Source organism: Crocodylus porosus, unplaced genomic scaffold, assembly GCF_001723895.1.
Source record: "Crocodylus porosus isolate Cpor-Errol unplaced genomic scaffold, CroPor_comp1, whole genome shotgun sequence".
NCBI lineage: Eukaryota > Metazoa > Chordata > Crocodylia > Crocodylidae > Crocodylus > Crocodylus porosus.
Window position 1 is genome coordinate 20,477,508 of NW_017728951.1, and position 18,839 is coordinate 20,496,346.

Consider the following 18,839-nt stretch of genomic DNA (forward strand, 5'->3'; position numbering starts at 1 on the left):
CGCCTTAAGGTTACAGCTGATCTCTCATAGAGGACCGATGTTATCTGCCTCCCTACAATCCCCCCAAGAGTGTAACTGACTGCCTAAGTACGAGGTCTCCCCTGGGCTCCTGTCACCTGGACCTGACTCTCCTCCTCGTGCTGTTCAACTGGTACGCCCTCCAGACCCACTGAGCACGGGCTTCCCAAATCCGATCTGCCGGCATCACCCTCTTGCAAAGCCAGGTCAAGTTCTGCCTGGCATTTGAAAGCCAAGGCAGGCGAGCCATCTTAGGCCCACAAGCTGCAGCATCCTCTACCTGCAGCCAGGCGGACCTCCAGAGATGCGAGTGCTGCTCATCCTTTGAAGATCAAAGGGGAGCAAAGATCATGCCCCCTGCTCTGTTATTCCAAAGGATTTGCTTGGTCTTGTCTCTCTCTGGGCCATGACCACAATGTTAATTAGCACGCATTATCTCTGCTCCATCCCACAGAAGGCCAATAGAAACAGGACCTCTCCCAGTTGCCCTACAAACGTGGAGGCCTGCTAGTATCAGTGGAAGTCACAAGGTTTCATTTGGGCCAGTTAACAATATCGCAGCTGCTTTTTCACCCCTGGAAGGGAATGCCAATCCCAGTCGAGGATTGATTGAGCCGACATGATTTTGAAGATGTCTCTATAGCCAACTGGTAGCGCAGCTTTGTTTTGTATCAGGTCCCTCTGACAAACTACGCCTCAAAATGCTTTCGCAAAAGGAACTGATACAGAGCAGCGATTGCCACCGGATGATAGGAAATGAAGGTAGGCGCTCCAAATTCTGCTGTCATTCATGCTGACTTCATAGGGGTTCCCGGAGGAGTCAGCAGTGGAATTATTGGTATTTTCCAGCCAGACAATACCATTTTCTTGTCCATTGAAGTTGCCATTTATGGGCCAGTTTTGCAAAGGAGACTCTGCTGAGCGCATGGGAACTAGCGGTTGCTGCTTTTGTATTATTCCCGTCTGGATTCAAGGAGACCCGTCTCCCCCCTCACCATTACAACCCCTTCTCCTCCGACACACTCGCAATTCCCAGTCTGCTTCCCATTGCAGCAATTAGAAGAGGATTCTTTGTTTCCTTTCTCTCTCTCTACCAGGAGGGGGCTGAAAAGGAGAAGGAAGTGGGAAGAAAACCAAGAGAGAGAAGAAAAGGTCCGAAATGTTAGATGTGGCAACCTTCTGCAAGTGTCGGCAGACATGTCCCATGCGTCCGGGTGACCCTTCTTCAAGATCCAGCTGGCCAGGCAGGGGGGAAATGCAATCTGAGCCGATTCGAGCGCATTCTACTTTTTGTTCCCCCTCATATGGCCTTGCACACACACACGCATGCGCACGCACACAAACTTTCCCTCTCTCGCACATTTTCTGAAGCACATCCCCATCAGACGTCACTCCGGCTTAGAGAAGTAAGCACTCTTCACAGCTGGGTTTAGTAATCTGAACTGCTGGGAGCCACTTTAGCGCTCAGTTGCACGCAGAACTGCACACCCTCCGATTTTCCCTCTTCCCAACAAGTGCCCCCCCGACCAATTCTCTGAAGCATATCCGCCCGCATATGCCATGCCAACTGCCAGAAAACCAGCTGCTCTTCACAGCTGGATTTAGCCTGCTGAACGATGTCACTGCTTTAGCAGTCAGCAGCACATAGACTTTTCACCACCCACCCAGGGCCTTGCATTGTCTGCTTATTGCTGGAGCGGCTGGCATTCCCGATAGTTTATGAAGCTATTCTATAAAAGTTCTGCCCCACGCTTTTTACTGAAGTAAAACCTTTTTTGTAATGGAAATAAAATCTTCTCTCTTCATCTTGAGCATACAGGTTTGTGGAGGATTGAACTTAGTAAATAATAATAATGGGACTTTGCTTTGCTGACGCCCCCTCTTCTGAGGATCTCCAAGTGCTTTGCAAACCTGCGAGTCCTAGCCTGGTTCTTCCTCATCATGCAGTCCCCCGGAGCATGGTGACCCTGTCACAAAAAGCCAGTGTTAGACCTTAAAGGGTCCCTAAAAGTAAAGTGCACAACTCTGCTCCTTCTTAGTTGCAAACCTACTTCAACCAATTCTTATCAGTCCTTCAAGCCGGGCCCCTCAGTATGTTAATTTGTCTAAACAGCACCTTTTAGCTGTGTCCGAACTTGAGTTAAGCAAGTTTCCAGTTCACTAGACTTAAGTAACTGGACTGTAATGGTTAATGCAGAGGCTCAACCACGCCTGTCCTTCCTTGGCTGCGATTTGTTCTCATCTGAGTCCTATAAAACAAGTTAGAATAAATACAGGTGCCAATTGAATGCAGGAGAGATAAGGCCATGAACCAGTCCTTCAAGGTTATTTCCCCATGGGCCCAGTCCAAATCCCAGTGTCATCTGTGACAGTCCTCCCAATGCCTCCAGTGGGCTTTGGCTCAGGCTCCGTATTTATAAAAAGGCTCTGTTGCCCCCCCACTATCCGATCCTGCCCACTTTGCAAAGGAGTCTCAGATTCTGTGTCTGACAGAAATAAGGCAGCAGTCCTTGAAAAAAAATGACATGAAAACCTCTCCAGCACTTGGGGAGGTGGCACAGTGCACTTGCCCTCACGTGGGTAGCTTCACGGGGTGAAAAGTCCAGTGGCTCCGAGACTGGAAATGACTCTAAGGACCTTTGCTGTCAAGTTGGGGCTGTAGAAAAGCGTATCGTAAGGCTGGGTTTCCGAAAGCTGTCAGCATCCGCCTCACTCCGTTCCCGCTGTCTCCAGACACGATGTGCTGAGATCACTGTCTACCATGCGGAGCAATATTGTCTAAGTGTTACCTAGGGCTCCGCTCCTTCCCTGCATCCGGCTCTCACCTCTTGACTTATCTGTCCAAAGCGCCAGCTCTCTGCGGCAGGGTCTGCCATTTGTACAGCACCAGCCACAGTGGCATCCCGATCCAGCAGCAGGGCTCTTTGCTGCAGCTGCAATACAAACAGCAGCCACGACAGTAATAATAAAAAGCTGATGGCCACATGAGCCGTTAGCCAGGGGCGGGCATTTATTTTAGGCAGAGGATTGCTTACTGAGTTTCAGCAAGCCATCGAGGGCTGCATGACAGGCAGCCCAGGGCAGATTAGTATTAATTTTCTAAACTGTTTAGGGGCCTTGCGGGCCAGATAGGATGGTCTGGCGGGACGCAGCTGGCCCCCAGCCTGCATTTTGCCCACCCCTGTGTTAGGCCAATGCCGGGTACTTGGAAAATCCCTGCTTCCTGCCACAAACCCTCTTGACCACCAAGCTGAAACAATGGGTACTCAGTTAGGCTATGACCATCCAGACTCCTCCTATATAGTCTTGGCACGGGTCTGGATATGCATGCGGGCAGCCAGAGAAGAAAAACATATCAGAGCTGAAAATTGAATTTCTCTCATAATCCGCATTACCTTGTGAATGTCTGGGTACTTGTAATTTTAAAGCTGAAATAGATGCAGAGTGAAATGGCCCCGTGATTTATAACGTGAATCTAAAACAAAGAGGGACTTTAAAACCGAAGCTCCAGGACCAGCGCTTCCTTTGATTATGCTGATGACTCAACCTCTCTCATGAGCTATTTTCATAGCCCTTATTTAGAGTACTTACTCATGTCTCCGAGAAAGCCTACAATGTGATAAAGCAAATGTCAGAGATCCGTAATGTGTGGTGGGGGTGATGGTCACACTTCCCCCACCAAAAATCTGATTTCCACATTGATGTGGCTCTGCAAATTGGCTCCTGCTTTTCCCCAGACACAGTGAGTTGGCATTGTCTCTCCCTTCCAATTAGCACAAGCCCGTGAAAGGAGGGAGGCATCGGGTCAAACCCCTCCTGGGTGAGCTCCATTTCCTTTCACCGAGTTACCACCACAGCGCCTTGGGTCCTTAGCCGAGCAGCGATGCAAGTGTTATTTTTAACATACAAATGACAACATGTGCAGAAGATCGCCTGCATTCAGGTTTTGTCACCTGGGCTTTTTCCCCACAGGAAGGCAAGGAATTTAAATAAATAAATCAATGAGTGGCCCACTTTAGCTATGCCTGCACTGCTGAATTTGCTGCCGGATTTACACAGCGGCAGCCAGCTCAACTTAACAGCCTCATGGAGACAAGGGATGTATTCGGTAGCCGTGTTGGTCGGAGACAAAAAGAAATGCAAAACTCCAGAACTCTTGGTTCAGAGACGATCCCTTTTATTAGACGAACTGGGAAATGGCACAAAAAAAGAAAAAGATCATGTTTTTGCGATTTCTTTGTTGGTTTAATAAAAGGGATCATCTCTGAATCAAGATTTCTAGAGTTTTGCATTTCATGGAGGCAAGGCGTGGATAGGTTTTCCTTTTGTCTCAGTGCAGCTAGCTGAGTATTACTCTATAGTCCCAGACTATGTGATACTCTAACTAGCTACACGGAGGTAAACGCTGCAGTATCTTGTGTTTAGATGACCAAACTGGTGCAAAAAACCCAGAACCTTTGTGCTGTAAAGGCATCAGCTCAGTGGACTAAGGTTCGCATAAAAGAAGAGGTTTAATCCTATGAACAGGAAAAGCCGAGCTACCGCACACCAATGCAGGCCCCAAAGCCCATTGCAGACTAAAACAGCGGTTCTCAGCCTTTTGCACCTTATGTCCCACCAGCCATTTTGCCAAAACCCCTGGTCCCACCATGATAAAAACAAAATCCCACTTTTCCCAACAAGTGTATTTTGACATTTGCATGCATTTTAGTATTATATTAATCATTCATGGAAATTTTTAAGGACATTAGAAGTCCCACCGACACAACCTTCACATCCCACCAGTGCAGCATGCCCCGCTGGTTGAGAAACATTGGACTGAAGCAGACTACTTCTTGACTGCTGATGGGCAAATGGACCATGGGCCCTTCCCTGGGTGATTTGCAATCATTTAAAAACCTAGTAGATGGGACATGCCTGTGTCTATGAAATCTATGAAATGAGACCAGCTTTAAAGGAAAAATCTATCTACCCAACCATGGTTAAAAAAAAAAAAAAGGCATATTGGAAAATGCAGGTCAAGTAACACTGGGCAGCTTTGCTGCATAGTCATGGGCTACTCGGTAGAGTGCACAGGGGAACGTAGTTGTGTGCGTTAGTCTGAAGTCAAGCGGAAGGCAAGGTAGGTTTACACCTTGTAGACTAGGGATGGGCAAAATATGGCCCACAGGCTGGGTCCAGCCCACCAACTGATTGCATCTGGCCACAAACTCTTGGGATCCAACCCGTGGGCAGCCAGCGGCTCTGGCTGCCACGTGGTGCTGGGTGGGCAGAGCTGTTTCCGCTGCACCAGGCAGGTGGGTGGGACTGCTTCTGCCCAGCCCCGACATGGTGGTGGCAGCTGTGGACCCGGGTGGATGCCTCGATCCCCACCCAGAACCTGCCACATCCAGAGCTGACGCTGGCACCCACCCAGGGCTGCTTCTGGGCATGAGCTGCGGGTGCAACCAGCAGCTTCTGGGGTGGGGTGGGGTGGGGTGGGGATCGTGACACGCTGCAGCTCTGGGCAGGGTGGGGATTGGGGCGTGCTGCAGGTTTGGGAGGGGTGGAGAACAGAGAGACAGAGAGAGAAGTGTGACCCTCCAGCCCACCCCCATTATACACTAACCAAAGTACGCCTGTGTGTGTGTACACACACACACAGAGCACAAGCTTTCATGGGCTAGAGCTCACTTCATCAGCTGCATCAGGGAGAAAGTCTATGGGAATGTCAATATGACATGCATCGGACTTAGATTTGACTCACTGTTACTAGGGGCTGGATGCTGGAGCTGGCAGGAGGCTTAAGGGTCCAGTAGAGGATTTAAACATCTACTTCCAAAACTGCAATCCTAAAAGCCCGACTCCACAGCTTCCCTTATTTTCTAACTCCCTTGGTGCCTAAAGCTGCACCTCTGCAAATGCCTTGGTCTGCCCAGTGCAGATGGGGACGAGCACATGGGTTGAAGCTCGTGCCTACGTCAGATCAGGAGCCAGAATTCCTTTGTCTTAGTCCCGAGAGGAGCTCAGTCCAGCAGCTGGTCTCGGAGCATGTCCAACACCTACCGGCAGGTTCGAGCACCACATTAAATGCATCTGCAGCTGCCCCTTTCTTTCCAAAGGGCAGTGCATGAAGGTCCTGTGGTGGTACCATGGTGGGGAACATAACTGCCCTTGCGCACTACTCGGAGGCTCAGCAAAGGGCACTGGGCTCCCCTCTAGGACTCCCACCCAAAAATTACGCACCAAAGTCCTTTATTGGTGGCTTACTGTGCTGAGGCTGCTCGGTGCTCTGGAAGAGAGGATTAATGGCTCTTGGAGACAATACAGCTTATTTTTATGGAGGATGCCTCTCACACCCTGACACAAAACATCTCCCAAAACCACGCTGGTGCTGAAGAGGAAGGGGAAGTTTGGCAATGGCATTTGAAAACAGGATACCAGGATACGGTTCCAGGGAGGGTAGGGACAGGTGGCCAGAGGGAGGTGAAAACCAGGCAAGTGACTGTGAACGGGATCTGCAAGCTGGAGGAAGCCACGGGAAGGGATGGAGGCGAGAGGCCTCTCAGGCAAGTGCGTAGACCTGCTTGGAGTTGGGGGAGTTTGCTTTGCGGGATTGCACCAGGCTGGGGGAGAGATAACCCGGCAAAAGTAGAGGCAGTTAGATGTCTCTCTTCGTTCCCTCCCTACATCGAAGCAGAGACCAGCAGGCTGACAGGTCTCACTTCCACTGCAGAACGACGGCCACGCAAGGATTTGCTGGCTTGGTGGCTTTCTAGCTGCTGCCAGAGGAGGCTGGAGTTCAGCTTAGCTTTCTGCCAGGTGTCAACACATTTGCCACTAATCCCGAGGCCTGGGCTTTAGTTGGAGGATGAAAACATCACTCTTTTCCACACCCCGCTTTTATGCACGTGTCCAAGGCACTGTTCACAGTGCCTGTGGCCAGGCAAGTCACCTGTAAGTCTTTTCCTCCATCACTCACCCCAGACGAGGAAATTCAGACTTGCGTCGCTGAGCTGGGGGAGAGTGGGGGGCGCACATTCAGGCTGAGGTTCACGAGGCCATTGCCCCTTCATTTCCCCTTCTGTCCTCTGCTCAGGCTGCCGAGGACGGACCGCTCATTCCTGGCACTCACAACTTCCCGCCACGGCCGTCCTTCTCCCACTGCTGCTCCCACCCTGCAGCCCAGCCCGAGCAGCAGCAACATACCTTCTGCCACCGTCTTTTAGAGCAGCTCTTCTCAGCTGGCTTTTTGGATACAGCTGGGGGAAGGACTCAGACCCTTCATTTCCCCTTTCCCAGCTCCTGTCATGCCAGATGTGTATGCCCGTGGAGCCAGCAGCCCTGAGCTCTAGGACCAGCTTCACCACTGACTTCCCCCAAGACCATCAGAAAATGACTTGGCCAGTCCAGGTTTCAGTCTCTGGGGAGTCCCGCTCATCCCTCCCTTGTGTCGCATCGACTCCCTCTAACAAAAGCTGCCGTAACTGCAGCAACTGCCAGGCCTTTGGCTAAGGCGGGAGTTTCCAAACTTCCTCACCGTGCACCGCTAGCATCAGACTTTTAACTGAGTTTAGCAGGGGCCTGTTGCAGGCTGCAATGCCCTGACGGACGGTCTCATGGCCCACGGCGTAGGAACCCGTGTGCTCAGGTGTTTTCCTGGGTGAAGTGCTGCTCCTACAGAAGTCAGTCACCTCCTCCCTATCTTTAGATGAACTCTGTAAGGCCGTTGGCAGGCCTTGTTGTTTTTCTGGTCTGGTTTTTATGACAACATTTTAACGTTTCATATCCTGTATGCATCGAAAGCCAAGAGGGACAGCCCCTGAGGATGTGACAATCTAGCAACTGCATTTCCTGCTTACACTGATTAACTAGACCTCATTAGGTAGGCCAAAGGCGGAAAGGAACAGGGGGAAACACCATTATGGGAGACCCAAAGCATCTCTTGAAACATTTAGTCCGCTCCCTTCCCTGTGCTCCATTTGTATTCTGGCTTTTCCAAGCTTATTCTGAATTAATCTTTTACGATTCCTGCCTTTCAGTGGAAGGAAGCTCAGGTTCTGTTTAGAGCTTGTGCGCTAAATTTTCTGTTTTGATGAAGTGGCAGGAAGAGGCCATTGGCCTGCAGCCTGCCTGACGCTTCACGTGAATTTGGGGCTCTTATAAAGAAGTATCCTACGCCCCCCATTCCCCAGTGTGCCTGGCTCATGGAAGCTGCTTGCAGCTGAGGGGGACAGGATCTAGTCATACTGCTCGAAGTGTACGGGCTCGTGGTTTTGGTCCAGGAAGGGGCGTCCCCAGTTCTGTTTTTGCTCTTAAACCAGACGGCACAAATGCACATCAAAACAGGAGCATCTGCACAGGCCACCTGGAAGGGAACCCACCACACTTCATGCCACTGAAAACCACAACAGAAAACTGCAAATGAACGTCCCTGCTCTGCCGAGAGTGATGTGGCTCTTCTACCCTGCCCTCCTCCTCTTCTCTAATTATGCAGGCTTTGCGGCGCGCCCGCCCTTTCGGTGGCAGCTTGCGGCACTGAACCGAGCAAAGCACGTTTTTTCAGAACTCGTGACTCGCTGCCCATAAAACAAGCAGAACGCGTCAACATTTGTTTCTTTATTAATTCACACTCCGTAAAAACATTTCAGTTTTTCTTTTCACATTCAGGAGATCTTCAGGAAATTATTGCCATTTCCCGTAGGTAAAAAATAATAATAATAATAATAATAATTATAATAATAATATTATTATAATAAAAAGGTCAACAGACAAAGCAGCAGCACATCTGGAACTCCCTGCAGACACAAGAACATGACGCAAAAAGGGAAAAAAAAGAGAGAGAGAGTCAGTCACCCAGGGAAGAAACGAAACCGTTTCAGCTGCAGGAACACTGGGTGGAAGTGACCATACTTACAATAGCAAGCCACGTAACACTTAGCAAGACCACTTTGCTACGCACAGTACAAACTGGTAACACTTCGAAGGAGGATGGGCTTCTGGTTGGTTTGGACAGGGGAAGTTTTTTGGTCTAAAATCCAGCGGTTACAGTTTCAGTCGATGGAAGAGTCACCGAGACGAGGGGTGGGTAGACATTCAAGTATTCTAGGGCAGTCCTTAAGTAACGGCAGGTGGGAGTACGTCGGCTCAGCAGGATGGCCTGATCACTTCACTGACCGTCCCTGGCTCTTTGCTCTGGGTGCACCCAGCACAAAGGCGCGTGCAGGAAATGCCACACCTGAACAACTCCAGAGAGGCCAATGCCCAGAACATCTGAGAAAGGTGAAAACCCCCTGCCATGCCTCCGTCTGCCCAATAACAGACCAGCTTCTTCTTGACCTCGGCCCCTGCTCAGCTCATTCCTCCAAGTGTGGGAACAAAAAGCGCAAAAGCAAAACAGATAGGCGAGTTGTTGCCACCTGGCATTGTGCTTTTCCAGTTGCTCTCTTTCCTGATGCAGCTGTTTATTGCTTAAACTTTAAAACAAGGCTTCTTAAAATAACATTTAAGAGGAGACAGGAACAGAGAGCAAGTTGTCTGGGTCTGGCGCCTTCACGGCTTCAGAGGGCCCAGGAGGACAGTAGTGAGCGCACACTTCAAGGTAAAAAGAAAAGTCACGTGTTTAAAAAAAGAAAGGTGTGAGTGAAATCTCTTGAAAGCCTGCCCTGTGTACAGCTCTGTGTAACCAGCATCTATACTCACATCTTAGTCTAAAGCAGAATGGCCATTCTGGCTGCCAAGTCCATGAGGCTTTCTGTATTGCACGTCCATGAAATGCTTCTCTTCGAGTCACAGCTGGCGTCAGAGGACTGCACTGGCTTGCACATCTCCAAGAGAATTTCAGCAGGATGAAGAGGCAGCGATCGGGCTGAGCTTGATCTGATGGACGGGAGAATGGATGGGCACAGAACTCAAGACTGAGGTAGGAAATGTGTAACAGGAGCCTTCAAAGCTTTTGCTTAAAGTCAGTTCTTCTGCAAAGAAAGACACAGCATCTCGTTTACACGAGGCGACAGGAGGGCTGGGAGTGGAAGACAGGATCTCCGACTCATACTGCAGTAGCTGGCCCATGAAACCAAAGTTGGGGGAGATTAAACTCCTGCGCTGCTTGATGTAATCAAAGGCCTCCTCCAGGCGGAACTTCTTCATTTTCATGAGATAAGCCATGCAGATGGTGGGGGAGCGCGAGATCCCCGCTTCGCAGTGCACTAGGATCTTGCCTCCGGCCCGCCTCACACAGTCTGGAAAGAAACAATCCAGTACAAACATCAGTTTTCGTTCTGGAGGATCCAGGGAGAGCGATACATGTCCGGGTCACCAGGAGAAAGGAGAGTCCCCATCACCCCCCACACCCTTTCCCTCGACAGGAAAGCACTTCATGACGGAGTAGCGATGCAAGCAGCAGACCCAGGTTTGAGTCCAGAATTCAGCTCTGGATCCAACTTGGACTGGAGCTTTGTCTGGGGGCCGTTTTGGTCCTGCCTCGAGTTTTCAGAGTAGTCCTTTCCCTTCCTTCCTCCTCCTGATATTTTTTCCAATAAATCTCTCTTTCCCCAATGAAATCAGCCCCAGGATAACACAACTCGCATGGCTGAGGTCTGTGCGACAAGAGTTTGGTACCCAACAGGAGTAGTAAAAGAAAGTGCACGTCCCCTTTCTTTGCCAGTGCTCAGTCATTGAGGCACAGGCCAGTGATAACCCAAAGCTGCCAGGATTATCAGAGTCACTAGACACAGTCGTGCAGACCCAAGTGAACCATGCTGGCTTGGGACACTGACCCACCTAGCCCCGCACCCAGTCTCCCCCAGGGGCAGGTTTCTTGGGCAACCAGCATTTTCTAAAATGAAGAACCTGAACCTCCCTTTGGTTCCCATAAACAGGGGCAAGAGTCTGTGCATTTTCTTTCTCCACACAGTATTGTTAAAGGGTCCTAGCTTGGGAGACAGCGAGTTACTAGGTTTGTCCTGGGCAACTTCTCCCAACACACCTGTGGTGATCCCGCAGTGGGACAAGGGACACGATTCTGTGCACTAAATGTGGCTGTGCTGGACCAGTGATGCTGACCCCCAGCTCTTTCATATGGATCCTCACTAGTTTTTAAGTCTCTTTACAAAGGATGTAGATAGGGAAAGTGAAGCAGCTCTTGCAAATTAGAGACCATACAGTCCTCTGGTACCAATTACTAGTCTGGGGAGCTACATCACTGTCCTGTAGGCTGGGTGAAGGCCCCAGGTTACTCCAGGCAGAGCTGGGTCCCTCGCCTTCTAGTCCAGCGCTCTGGCCAGGAGGCCATCCCTGGTCCCAGTTTATTATTATTGCAATATGATGACAAACTGGACCAGAAGCATAGCTGCATAGCTCTGCTGGTTGGACCCGTTTGTGGACAGTGCAGAAGACAGCTGGGGCACGACTGCATTATGACAGTCTCATACTGCTGCCGAGTAGCCTGGCTCTCAGCCAAGGCAAGACACTATCTCTTCCCCTTCTCTGTGGGCCGTTTCTTACATGTCCTGCAGCCCCTGGGTGGGGAAGCTGAAGTTAATTCCCAGGGTCTCCACCACAAAGTACACAAGAAACAGTACAAGGTCTCTAATTATAGCCCGGCTAGAGGATACTTGGACTTAAGTCAGGATATAAATGGCTTATGCAAAAAAAAACCTAGCATTACACACAACAGGAGGCCCCGAGGTTACTCATACAACACAATTATTGTTATTAGATTAAAGAGAAAATGCTTAAAATAAGCTCCTTCCATAAAAATCAAGTGTAAAAATAGACATGCTCTGGTCTGCTGCCTAGAGAAATATGTTTCCCAGTCCCAAAGCAAATGGGAACGTGCGCTCCTTGCGTGGCATTAAACCAACACAAAGAGCTAAACAAGTTATCATTTTCCTTCCTGCTCTTCCCAGCTATGCTGCAGCTGGCTAAAATTAGCTGTAGCACAAAAGCGACGCATGTGCTAGAACCAGCACGGAAGGGTTCAAGGTATACGGCACCGCACATACAAAATGAAAACCAAAGCCGAGTCTCTGGATATTTCCAAGTGACTCAACTGCTAGCAGAAGAGAAGTGGAAAAACAGACAAAACTCCCTATTGATCGACTGTGGGAAAACAGAGTTCCCCTTAAAATGCAAAAAGCCCCAGTAAGTCATCAGTACCAGGAAGCAATCAGAGGGTGTAAGTGTATTTACTACCCAGGGCTTTTTGTGATTCAGGTGAATCCCAAAGACTCAGCTAAACTGCCAGCAACAGACAGGTACAAAGGAGAGATGCTATAATTAAGTATTTGAGTCGTCTTTGCTTGCCTCTCCCCTGTTCCTGGATAGCACGGCAACCCTTTCATTATGCTATACTCTCCACCCAGTCTGCTACACCCATCTAAATCACTCAATGCTTTACAGATGGTTTGATGTTGGGCCTCCCCTTTGTAGTACTCCACACCATTAATTAGCACGCTATTAACCTTATCTAGGTCTAGTCTGGCCAATACCCCCACCCCGCCCCGCCCCTGGAAGGAAGGGCCTGTCCCTTGCATTAGGCCTTCACACACAAGCTAGAAACCAGCGGGAAGATTACCAGGGGTGTAGTTGTAGCCGTGGTGGTCTAAGGACATAGGCAGACAAGGTTCTTCGGGTGAATCTGATGCATCTTTTATTAGACCCAGCTTAAATAGTTGGAAAAATTTCTTACCAAGCAATCTTTCCCCCTGGGGGAAGATTAATAAGCTAATGCAGGGAAGGAGTTTCTTTGAGAGAAGTGGGGGGACATGGGGTGCTGATAGGCATCTACTTAAAGAAATACTTATATAGAACCTGGACATGTCTGTGAGATCTGGAAACGTGTGAAGGAAAAATAAAATAAATTGTGCTTCCCTCTCAGAAATTAGTTAAAACTTACTAGCTTCTACATTGAGCTGGGAAGATATAAATAAGGACTTTAAAAAAAAAAAAATGAGGTAGTTAAAACTGGTTAGGTCTTTCATGAGTTATCACATTTTTGAATGCCTTAGCTAGGTAGATTCAGTATTTCGAGGCGGGAATGTTAGCAAAGAGCCATAGATGCAGATTTAGAAGTGATGTACAGGAATGCAGCCTAGTATTAGGATGGGAAAATCAGATTCCTTAACTTGTTATGAAACCCTGAACAAATTCCTTAACCTCTCCAAACCTCAGTTTGTCCAGATGTAAAATAAGCGCTTCACAGGTCTGTCTATTGAAGCATGAACCATTCTAGATTTTTTTTTTTTATATATTCATTTTTTTTTTAAGTGGCACCATAGAATAACTATACCTACCGATGAAATCTATGGCTTCCTGGAAGTGAGAGCTGATGTCCGCTGTGTGGCTGTCCTCTACTGGGATCCATTTATAGCAATACTGGTCTTTAAAGGACTCTGAACTCTTCCTGGAGACATTGAGCAAGGCTGTGATGTGCAGGTTGGCTAGGAACTCGCACTTGGAAGCATGGTAGGCACTGCCAAGGTAAAGGAAAGGCAGGATTTCCACCGGACCACCCTGGAAATGAAGGAACAAGAGATATAGACATGAACTTTTTTTTTCCTCTTTTTTTAACATGAAGTTTCGCCTTAAGTTACAGCCAACTCGATGAAAAGAGACACTCGGCAGCAGAGAGCCAGCGTGGGTGCCCAGTCCCCGGCTGACAGTTTTAGATCCTGGTATTACTGGCCAGTGAATCATTGTAACGGCAGAGCCCACACAGAAGGAGGGTTTCATTTTCTTGCCCACATCTGTGAGGTATGAAATCCGATCCAGCCCACTCGTGTGCACAATGTTTCCTGCTCTCTTTAAAGTCCTTCCCCTAAGAACTCACCCGAAGTGCTTTCGTACGTCAAGCTGGGCTCCCTGGCGTTTTGATGAAAGAAAAAAAGGGGGGGCGCGATCACAACAGGGGCACGGGGAAAGCCTGGTAGCACTCCGGGTACAAGAGGTGGGACACTCAACACGACATGCCGTTAGCAGGACACCTCACGTTACCGGCTCTGAAGTGCACCCCCCCCCCACCCCCTGCCTACGTCCTGGTGACAAAGAAACCTGAAGACAGAACCGGGCTGAAAAGGGAGACAGGTTTTCACCCCCCCTCAGCCAGGCCCGTGCCACGACAGCTGGCGTCTGTTTGCTCAGACTCCCCCAGCCTCCGCGCTGCCTCCGCTTCCTGCCTGCCTGTGACGCAGCGATGTGGAGGCGCGACGCTCGGCACACGCACACCTGCCGCTGGGGCCACCTACGGCTCCCTCCCTCACAGATGTAATCTCGGTTCCTTTTTTCTGCCGCAGGAAGAGACGCTCAACTGACAGAAAGAACCCAGGCTCGCCGAGAGGCTCGGCTTCCTCGGGTTTTGCAGGGGGCTCGCCCCTGGGGAGCTCAGGGGACAGCGGCCCGGTCGAAGGGTGCAGCAGTCTGGACCCCCCCTCTTTCCAGCTGGCCACAAGCACTGTTATGTAGCAGGTGCAGGGAAAGCCACTGGAATCCGGGTGCTTTACTGAAACAAAGCCCGTCTCCCGCAGCACGGGAATCGAGCGTCCTCCTCGCGCTCAGGATAGGATAGCGCTTCGGTTGCAGGAAGCAGAACATCCCTGGAGGAAGCCATCTTGACCTTGGGCTGACATTTCAAAGCAGAAGTGTTCCCCTGGGCGTGTTTGTGGGTAGCGAGGATTTCCCCAGTGGAAATCCCACAAAGAGGAAGTACCCTGCCTTTCCCCCCTCGCTTAGAAACAATACAGCCTTCTCACAAGCCAGGCATCCGGGCCGACTCACGGGAGAGGCCTGCCGACTTCGGCTGGACCGGTCGGGGGCCACAAAGCACGTGGCTTCATCCCGGTAGCTTGTGCCTGTTCAGCTGAACATAGATCTAGGGGGCATTTCACAAGCGGTGTACAGCACGGGCCATTACAGACTTGAAAGCATCAGAGGTCCAAGACAAGAGATGCATAGCCCTTAGGCAGGTAATAGCTCTGGCTAGCACAGTCCCCTCCCCTTGATTTAAGAAAAATCTGCCAGAGCGACTTTTGTTGCTCACACACTGAAAAGAAAGCCCCTCTTTAAGCTGACCGTGAGCGCAATAAGAAAATGAAAACTCGGATAGTGCTTGGTAAAAACTGGGTTTTTTTCCCCCTCTTCGGGCTTTGTTTGGAGGGCAGCAGTGCAGGATACTTGCCAAGAGTGCTCAGAAGGACTCTTGGCCCGACATAAGGACTGCTGATCCAGAGGAGAAGAGGCTTTTTTAGCATAAAGGCCTTTTGCATAGTACCGGGTACGCAGCTACTTGACAAAGGGGACTCACAGCAGCTGCTTCCATCAGCTGTGGTCTATTGAAGAGGCTTTAATTGAAGCAACACCATGACTCCCTGGGCTGGCAATGTTTCTAGAGCAATGAACAGTTTACCAGATCTAGAGTAAGCCGATACCTGTGTTATTGTCCCAATATGCCACGAAGGCTATTAAAAAAAAAAGAGGAATGGAAGTTTTCTTACATCTTGGAACACACCTACCAGGCCCCATCAAGCTAAACTTGGCTGTGTATTTTGAATGTGCGACCGGAAGCTGGAATCAAAGAGCCCCACAAGCTAGCTACCTTAAATTCTTCAGGATTTTTTAAATTTTTGGACAAAGACCGAGCCAAAACAGAGAGGCTTCTCCAGGGCAATCCTTTTTAAATCCCTCAGTAATACCGCCAGTGAAGCTTAACCCCAGACGTGCAGCCAACACTGCTCTTCATCTCCCTCTTTCACTACCGAGTTTGTCAGGTCGTGTTGAACGAGTTTGCTCTGTTAAGTGTGTTTGGTGGCTCTAAACCCAATGCAACAATTAGGACCCCAGGCAAACAGGAAAAACCCCAGACCCACACATCCAGCTGGCTTTACTGCACCACCAGACAGGAATAAAGGGTGAATACTCAACTGCAAAGAGGCTGCTGACAGCAAACCCCCGGAAAGGGTATATGTGTGTGTATATGGGGGAAATTATTCACAGCTTCCCTTACACACGCACCTGATCATAAGCCGGTTTGTGGTTGACGCTCTGCTTCTCACAGTGGCTGTTGAGGTTTCTCTCCATTTCATTTCTCTCGGAGGAAACAAGTTTTACGTCCACACAGCACTCAGGATATTGCGAGTAAAAGGTTTCATATCCCCCTGGGGGAAAAAAAGAGAGTAAAAGGAAGATAAATTTTCACATTTCTGAAAATTTACTTAATGAAGCTGGCTCAGAGCCTCAAGTGCATCTAATAAAACAGGACGGTGCATAATACAGTATCAGCCCTGTGCCGGGTTTAGAGCATGCCATTCAAGAACAGCGTCGGTTGAAAAAGACATTGTGCTCTCAAAGCAAAAACTGCGCTACCATTGATAATTATTAACTTCCTCAAAGCTGATGGATGCAGATTAAAACTGTTTGGGAGTGTAACTGTGTTGGATCTGGCAAAATATTAACTTTGGTAGGGTGAGGACCAAACTTTTCTCCAATTCACCGAAGGTCTTCTAATACTCAACAGCAAAAAGGAGACCCTTATTTACAATAACCATCCCCTATACATCAGTTATTCCAGTATGCTTTGCAACAAACCACTGAGCATATTTTCCTTTTTTTTTTAAAAAATAAGGACAAATACAGAAAGGGGTGTTTGCATAGCAATTAATAATTATGCAACTACAAAGGATTGCAAGTTAATGAAAATGTTTCAACTGAAATCGATCCATTAAATAACAGCTTTAAAACTTAATGAAATCCCAGGACAGTCATTGATAACGGAGTAGCCCCACGCGAGCTATTTAATAAAATTAAGTAGGGCATTTATGTTCACCACTCTGTTAATGAAATGGAATTAATCCCATTATTACATTCTGCATCAATGCTTGTCATTGATGAAATGGTCACGTTTTCCCGCCGCGACTACTCTGCACAAGGCACATGCTTGCAGGGTGGATGTGGACTATCTGTGCAGCAAAAAACCCAACACAAAACCTGTATTGCAAAAAGAAGCCCTAAGCAGTAAGCTTAATAACTCTTGGGAGTGCAGGCCTTAAATCTGTAAGGCCACATCAAGCTGTGAGCGGCTTAGTTGCGAGTGTTTGTGAATGCAATTATAAGCAGCAATGTCCAGGCAGGGTAGTAAGGACTAGTTTGAAAACTAAAAGCAAGTGCTCAAGGTTTGAAGGCTGCAAGAAAAAGGTGCCTGCGTTGCGATTTTGTTCCTGGGCTACCTAGCTAAGGCTACAGGGAGTAATGCTGTCATTTTAACCCTTGGCTGCCTCGGCTGTCTAGAACAGTCTGTGGTCTCATGAAGGTCAGGGCGTGTTGCCTGCCCCCTCCAAAACCTAACCTGGGGCAGTGGCAGGGTAAAGTTTCCTCCACGTGACATCGGAGCCTGTGCCTTTCCACCTACTCCAAGACCTTGCCGGGTGAACGTAACAGTGCCAGTCAAGAGGCCTGGAGGCAAAGTAACTGTTAAAAATATAGGGGATTTAAGGTGTTAAGAAAGCCAAGTATGCAGGTAGCAGGTAGAAAGCATGCACGGTTGAAACACCTGAACCTTTCTTTGTTTGGATCATTCTCCCTGGCATCCCTGGCACTGGGAAAAGAGGACATACACTATTTGTATATTAGCTATAATAGCCAGTTATGACATTGTCATTGTTCCTGCTCCTACTCCAGACAAATCTGTGCCCATTTGCAAGGCACAATCTGTGGCAAATTGTGTGCGGCAGGTGAACAGTTAAACGTGAGCCCGAGGAATCAGGGTATTTGCAGGCCATTCTTAGCATGAGTCATCTTCTCATCCAGCCCTCCAGCTCTCTCCCCCTCACCCCCTTCCCCACTCAGCCCAACTCCCTTGATGTCATTTCTGCGAATATGAGATTGCTCATCACGTTGGCGAGCTGGGCTGGCCTTCATTTTTAATCAATAATTAATATGGTTCTTGGCACATGGAGAAGATAGTTCTGCTCGTCAGAACGAAGGGACGAGTTATTGCTTTCTGCTTCCACGATCTCCTCTCCTGCCTCCTTTCCCCCCCACGTGTGTGAAAGCGTGTGCGTGTCTCTCTCCCCCAGGCTGAGCTCATACCGAAAAGATAGAAACTGCACCCACACATAGGAGCAATCTGAAACATCAGGCCTCTTCAGCTAAACCAGCAGAGGAAGATGAAGCACGATGTTGCTCCGGACTAAGAGCAAGTCCTTAGAGCCGTGCCAGGGTGGGTAGGATTGGGTGGCCGGAGTCCTGTTTCGTGCCCTCGCCTTACTACGGCTTTGTGGCTCAGGCCCCAGTTAGAAACGTCATCTCCCTGGGAGCGACGGCACGCACCCAGCTCGTGTCACCAGGAACGGGCAAGCGGGCAGGACCCTCCCCAAACGTGGTCATCATTTTATAGCCAGGGGCTTTCGAAACAAAAATGAGAAATACATAAAGAGGCTTTAGGACAAAACCAGGGAGAGCTCCCAGAGAGCGACCCGCTGGGGCTGTACACCGCGGCCTGGCAGGGGCCTCGGGGTCAGGCAAACAGCACCCCCACTGCCTGGCCAGGAGCGACCTGCTCCCCCGGCATTCCCCAGGGCCGTCTCCCCGGGCCGCGGCGGCCCCGCGGGCCTCCGTCCCCCGTGAGTCAGCCCGGCTGCCCACTGAGTCACGCCGCTTCCGCGGCCCGGCGCTCGCCCGGCTCGGAAACTCGGGGCACGTCCAGGAAATGGAAACAAAACGGAGAAGAAACGCGAACTTCGCCGCTCTGAGGAAGAGGCAGGATTTCACGCGGGCTCGAGAGGCGTCCACAGCGCCTTTGCAATAAAGGGCACGCGCGCTTTCCCCCGCGGGCGCCCACAGGGCACGGG

The 18,839-nt window shown here is 49.6% G+C and overlaps 1 protein-coding gene across 2 annotated transcripts in view; it reads right to left on the reverse strand.

Annotated features, from left to right (window-relative positions):
• Positions 1 to 8,727: 8,727 nt before the first annotated feature.
• DUSP5 (dual specificity phosphatase 5) overlaps positions 8,728 to 18,839 on the reverse strand; it is an 11,215-nt gene continuing 1,103 nt past the window's right edge. The window contains exons 2-4 of one of the 2 annotated variants that reach the window (XM_019556209.1): positions 16,006 to 16,148; positions 13,293 to 13,512; positions 8,728 to 10,238 (exon numbers count right to left, since the gene is read on the reverse strand). In XM_019556209.1, coding sequence (XP_019411754.1) covers positions 9,838 to 10,238; positions 13,293 to 13,512; positions 16,006 to 16,071 — 687 coding nt within the window. In that variant the 5' untranslated portion in view covers positions 16,072 to 16,148 and the 3' untranslated portion in view covers positions 8,728 to 9,837. Of the gene's footprint in view, positions 10,239 to 13,292; positions 13,513 to 16,005; positions 16,590 to 18,839 lie in introns of those variants that run through there. The other variant, XM_019556208.1, reaches the window with a different exon arrangement.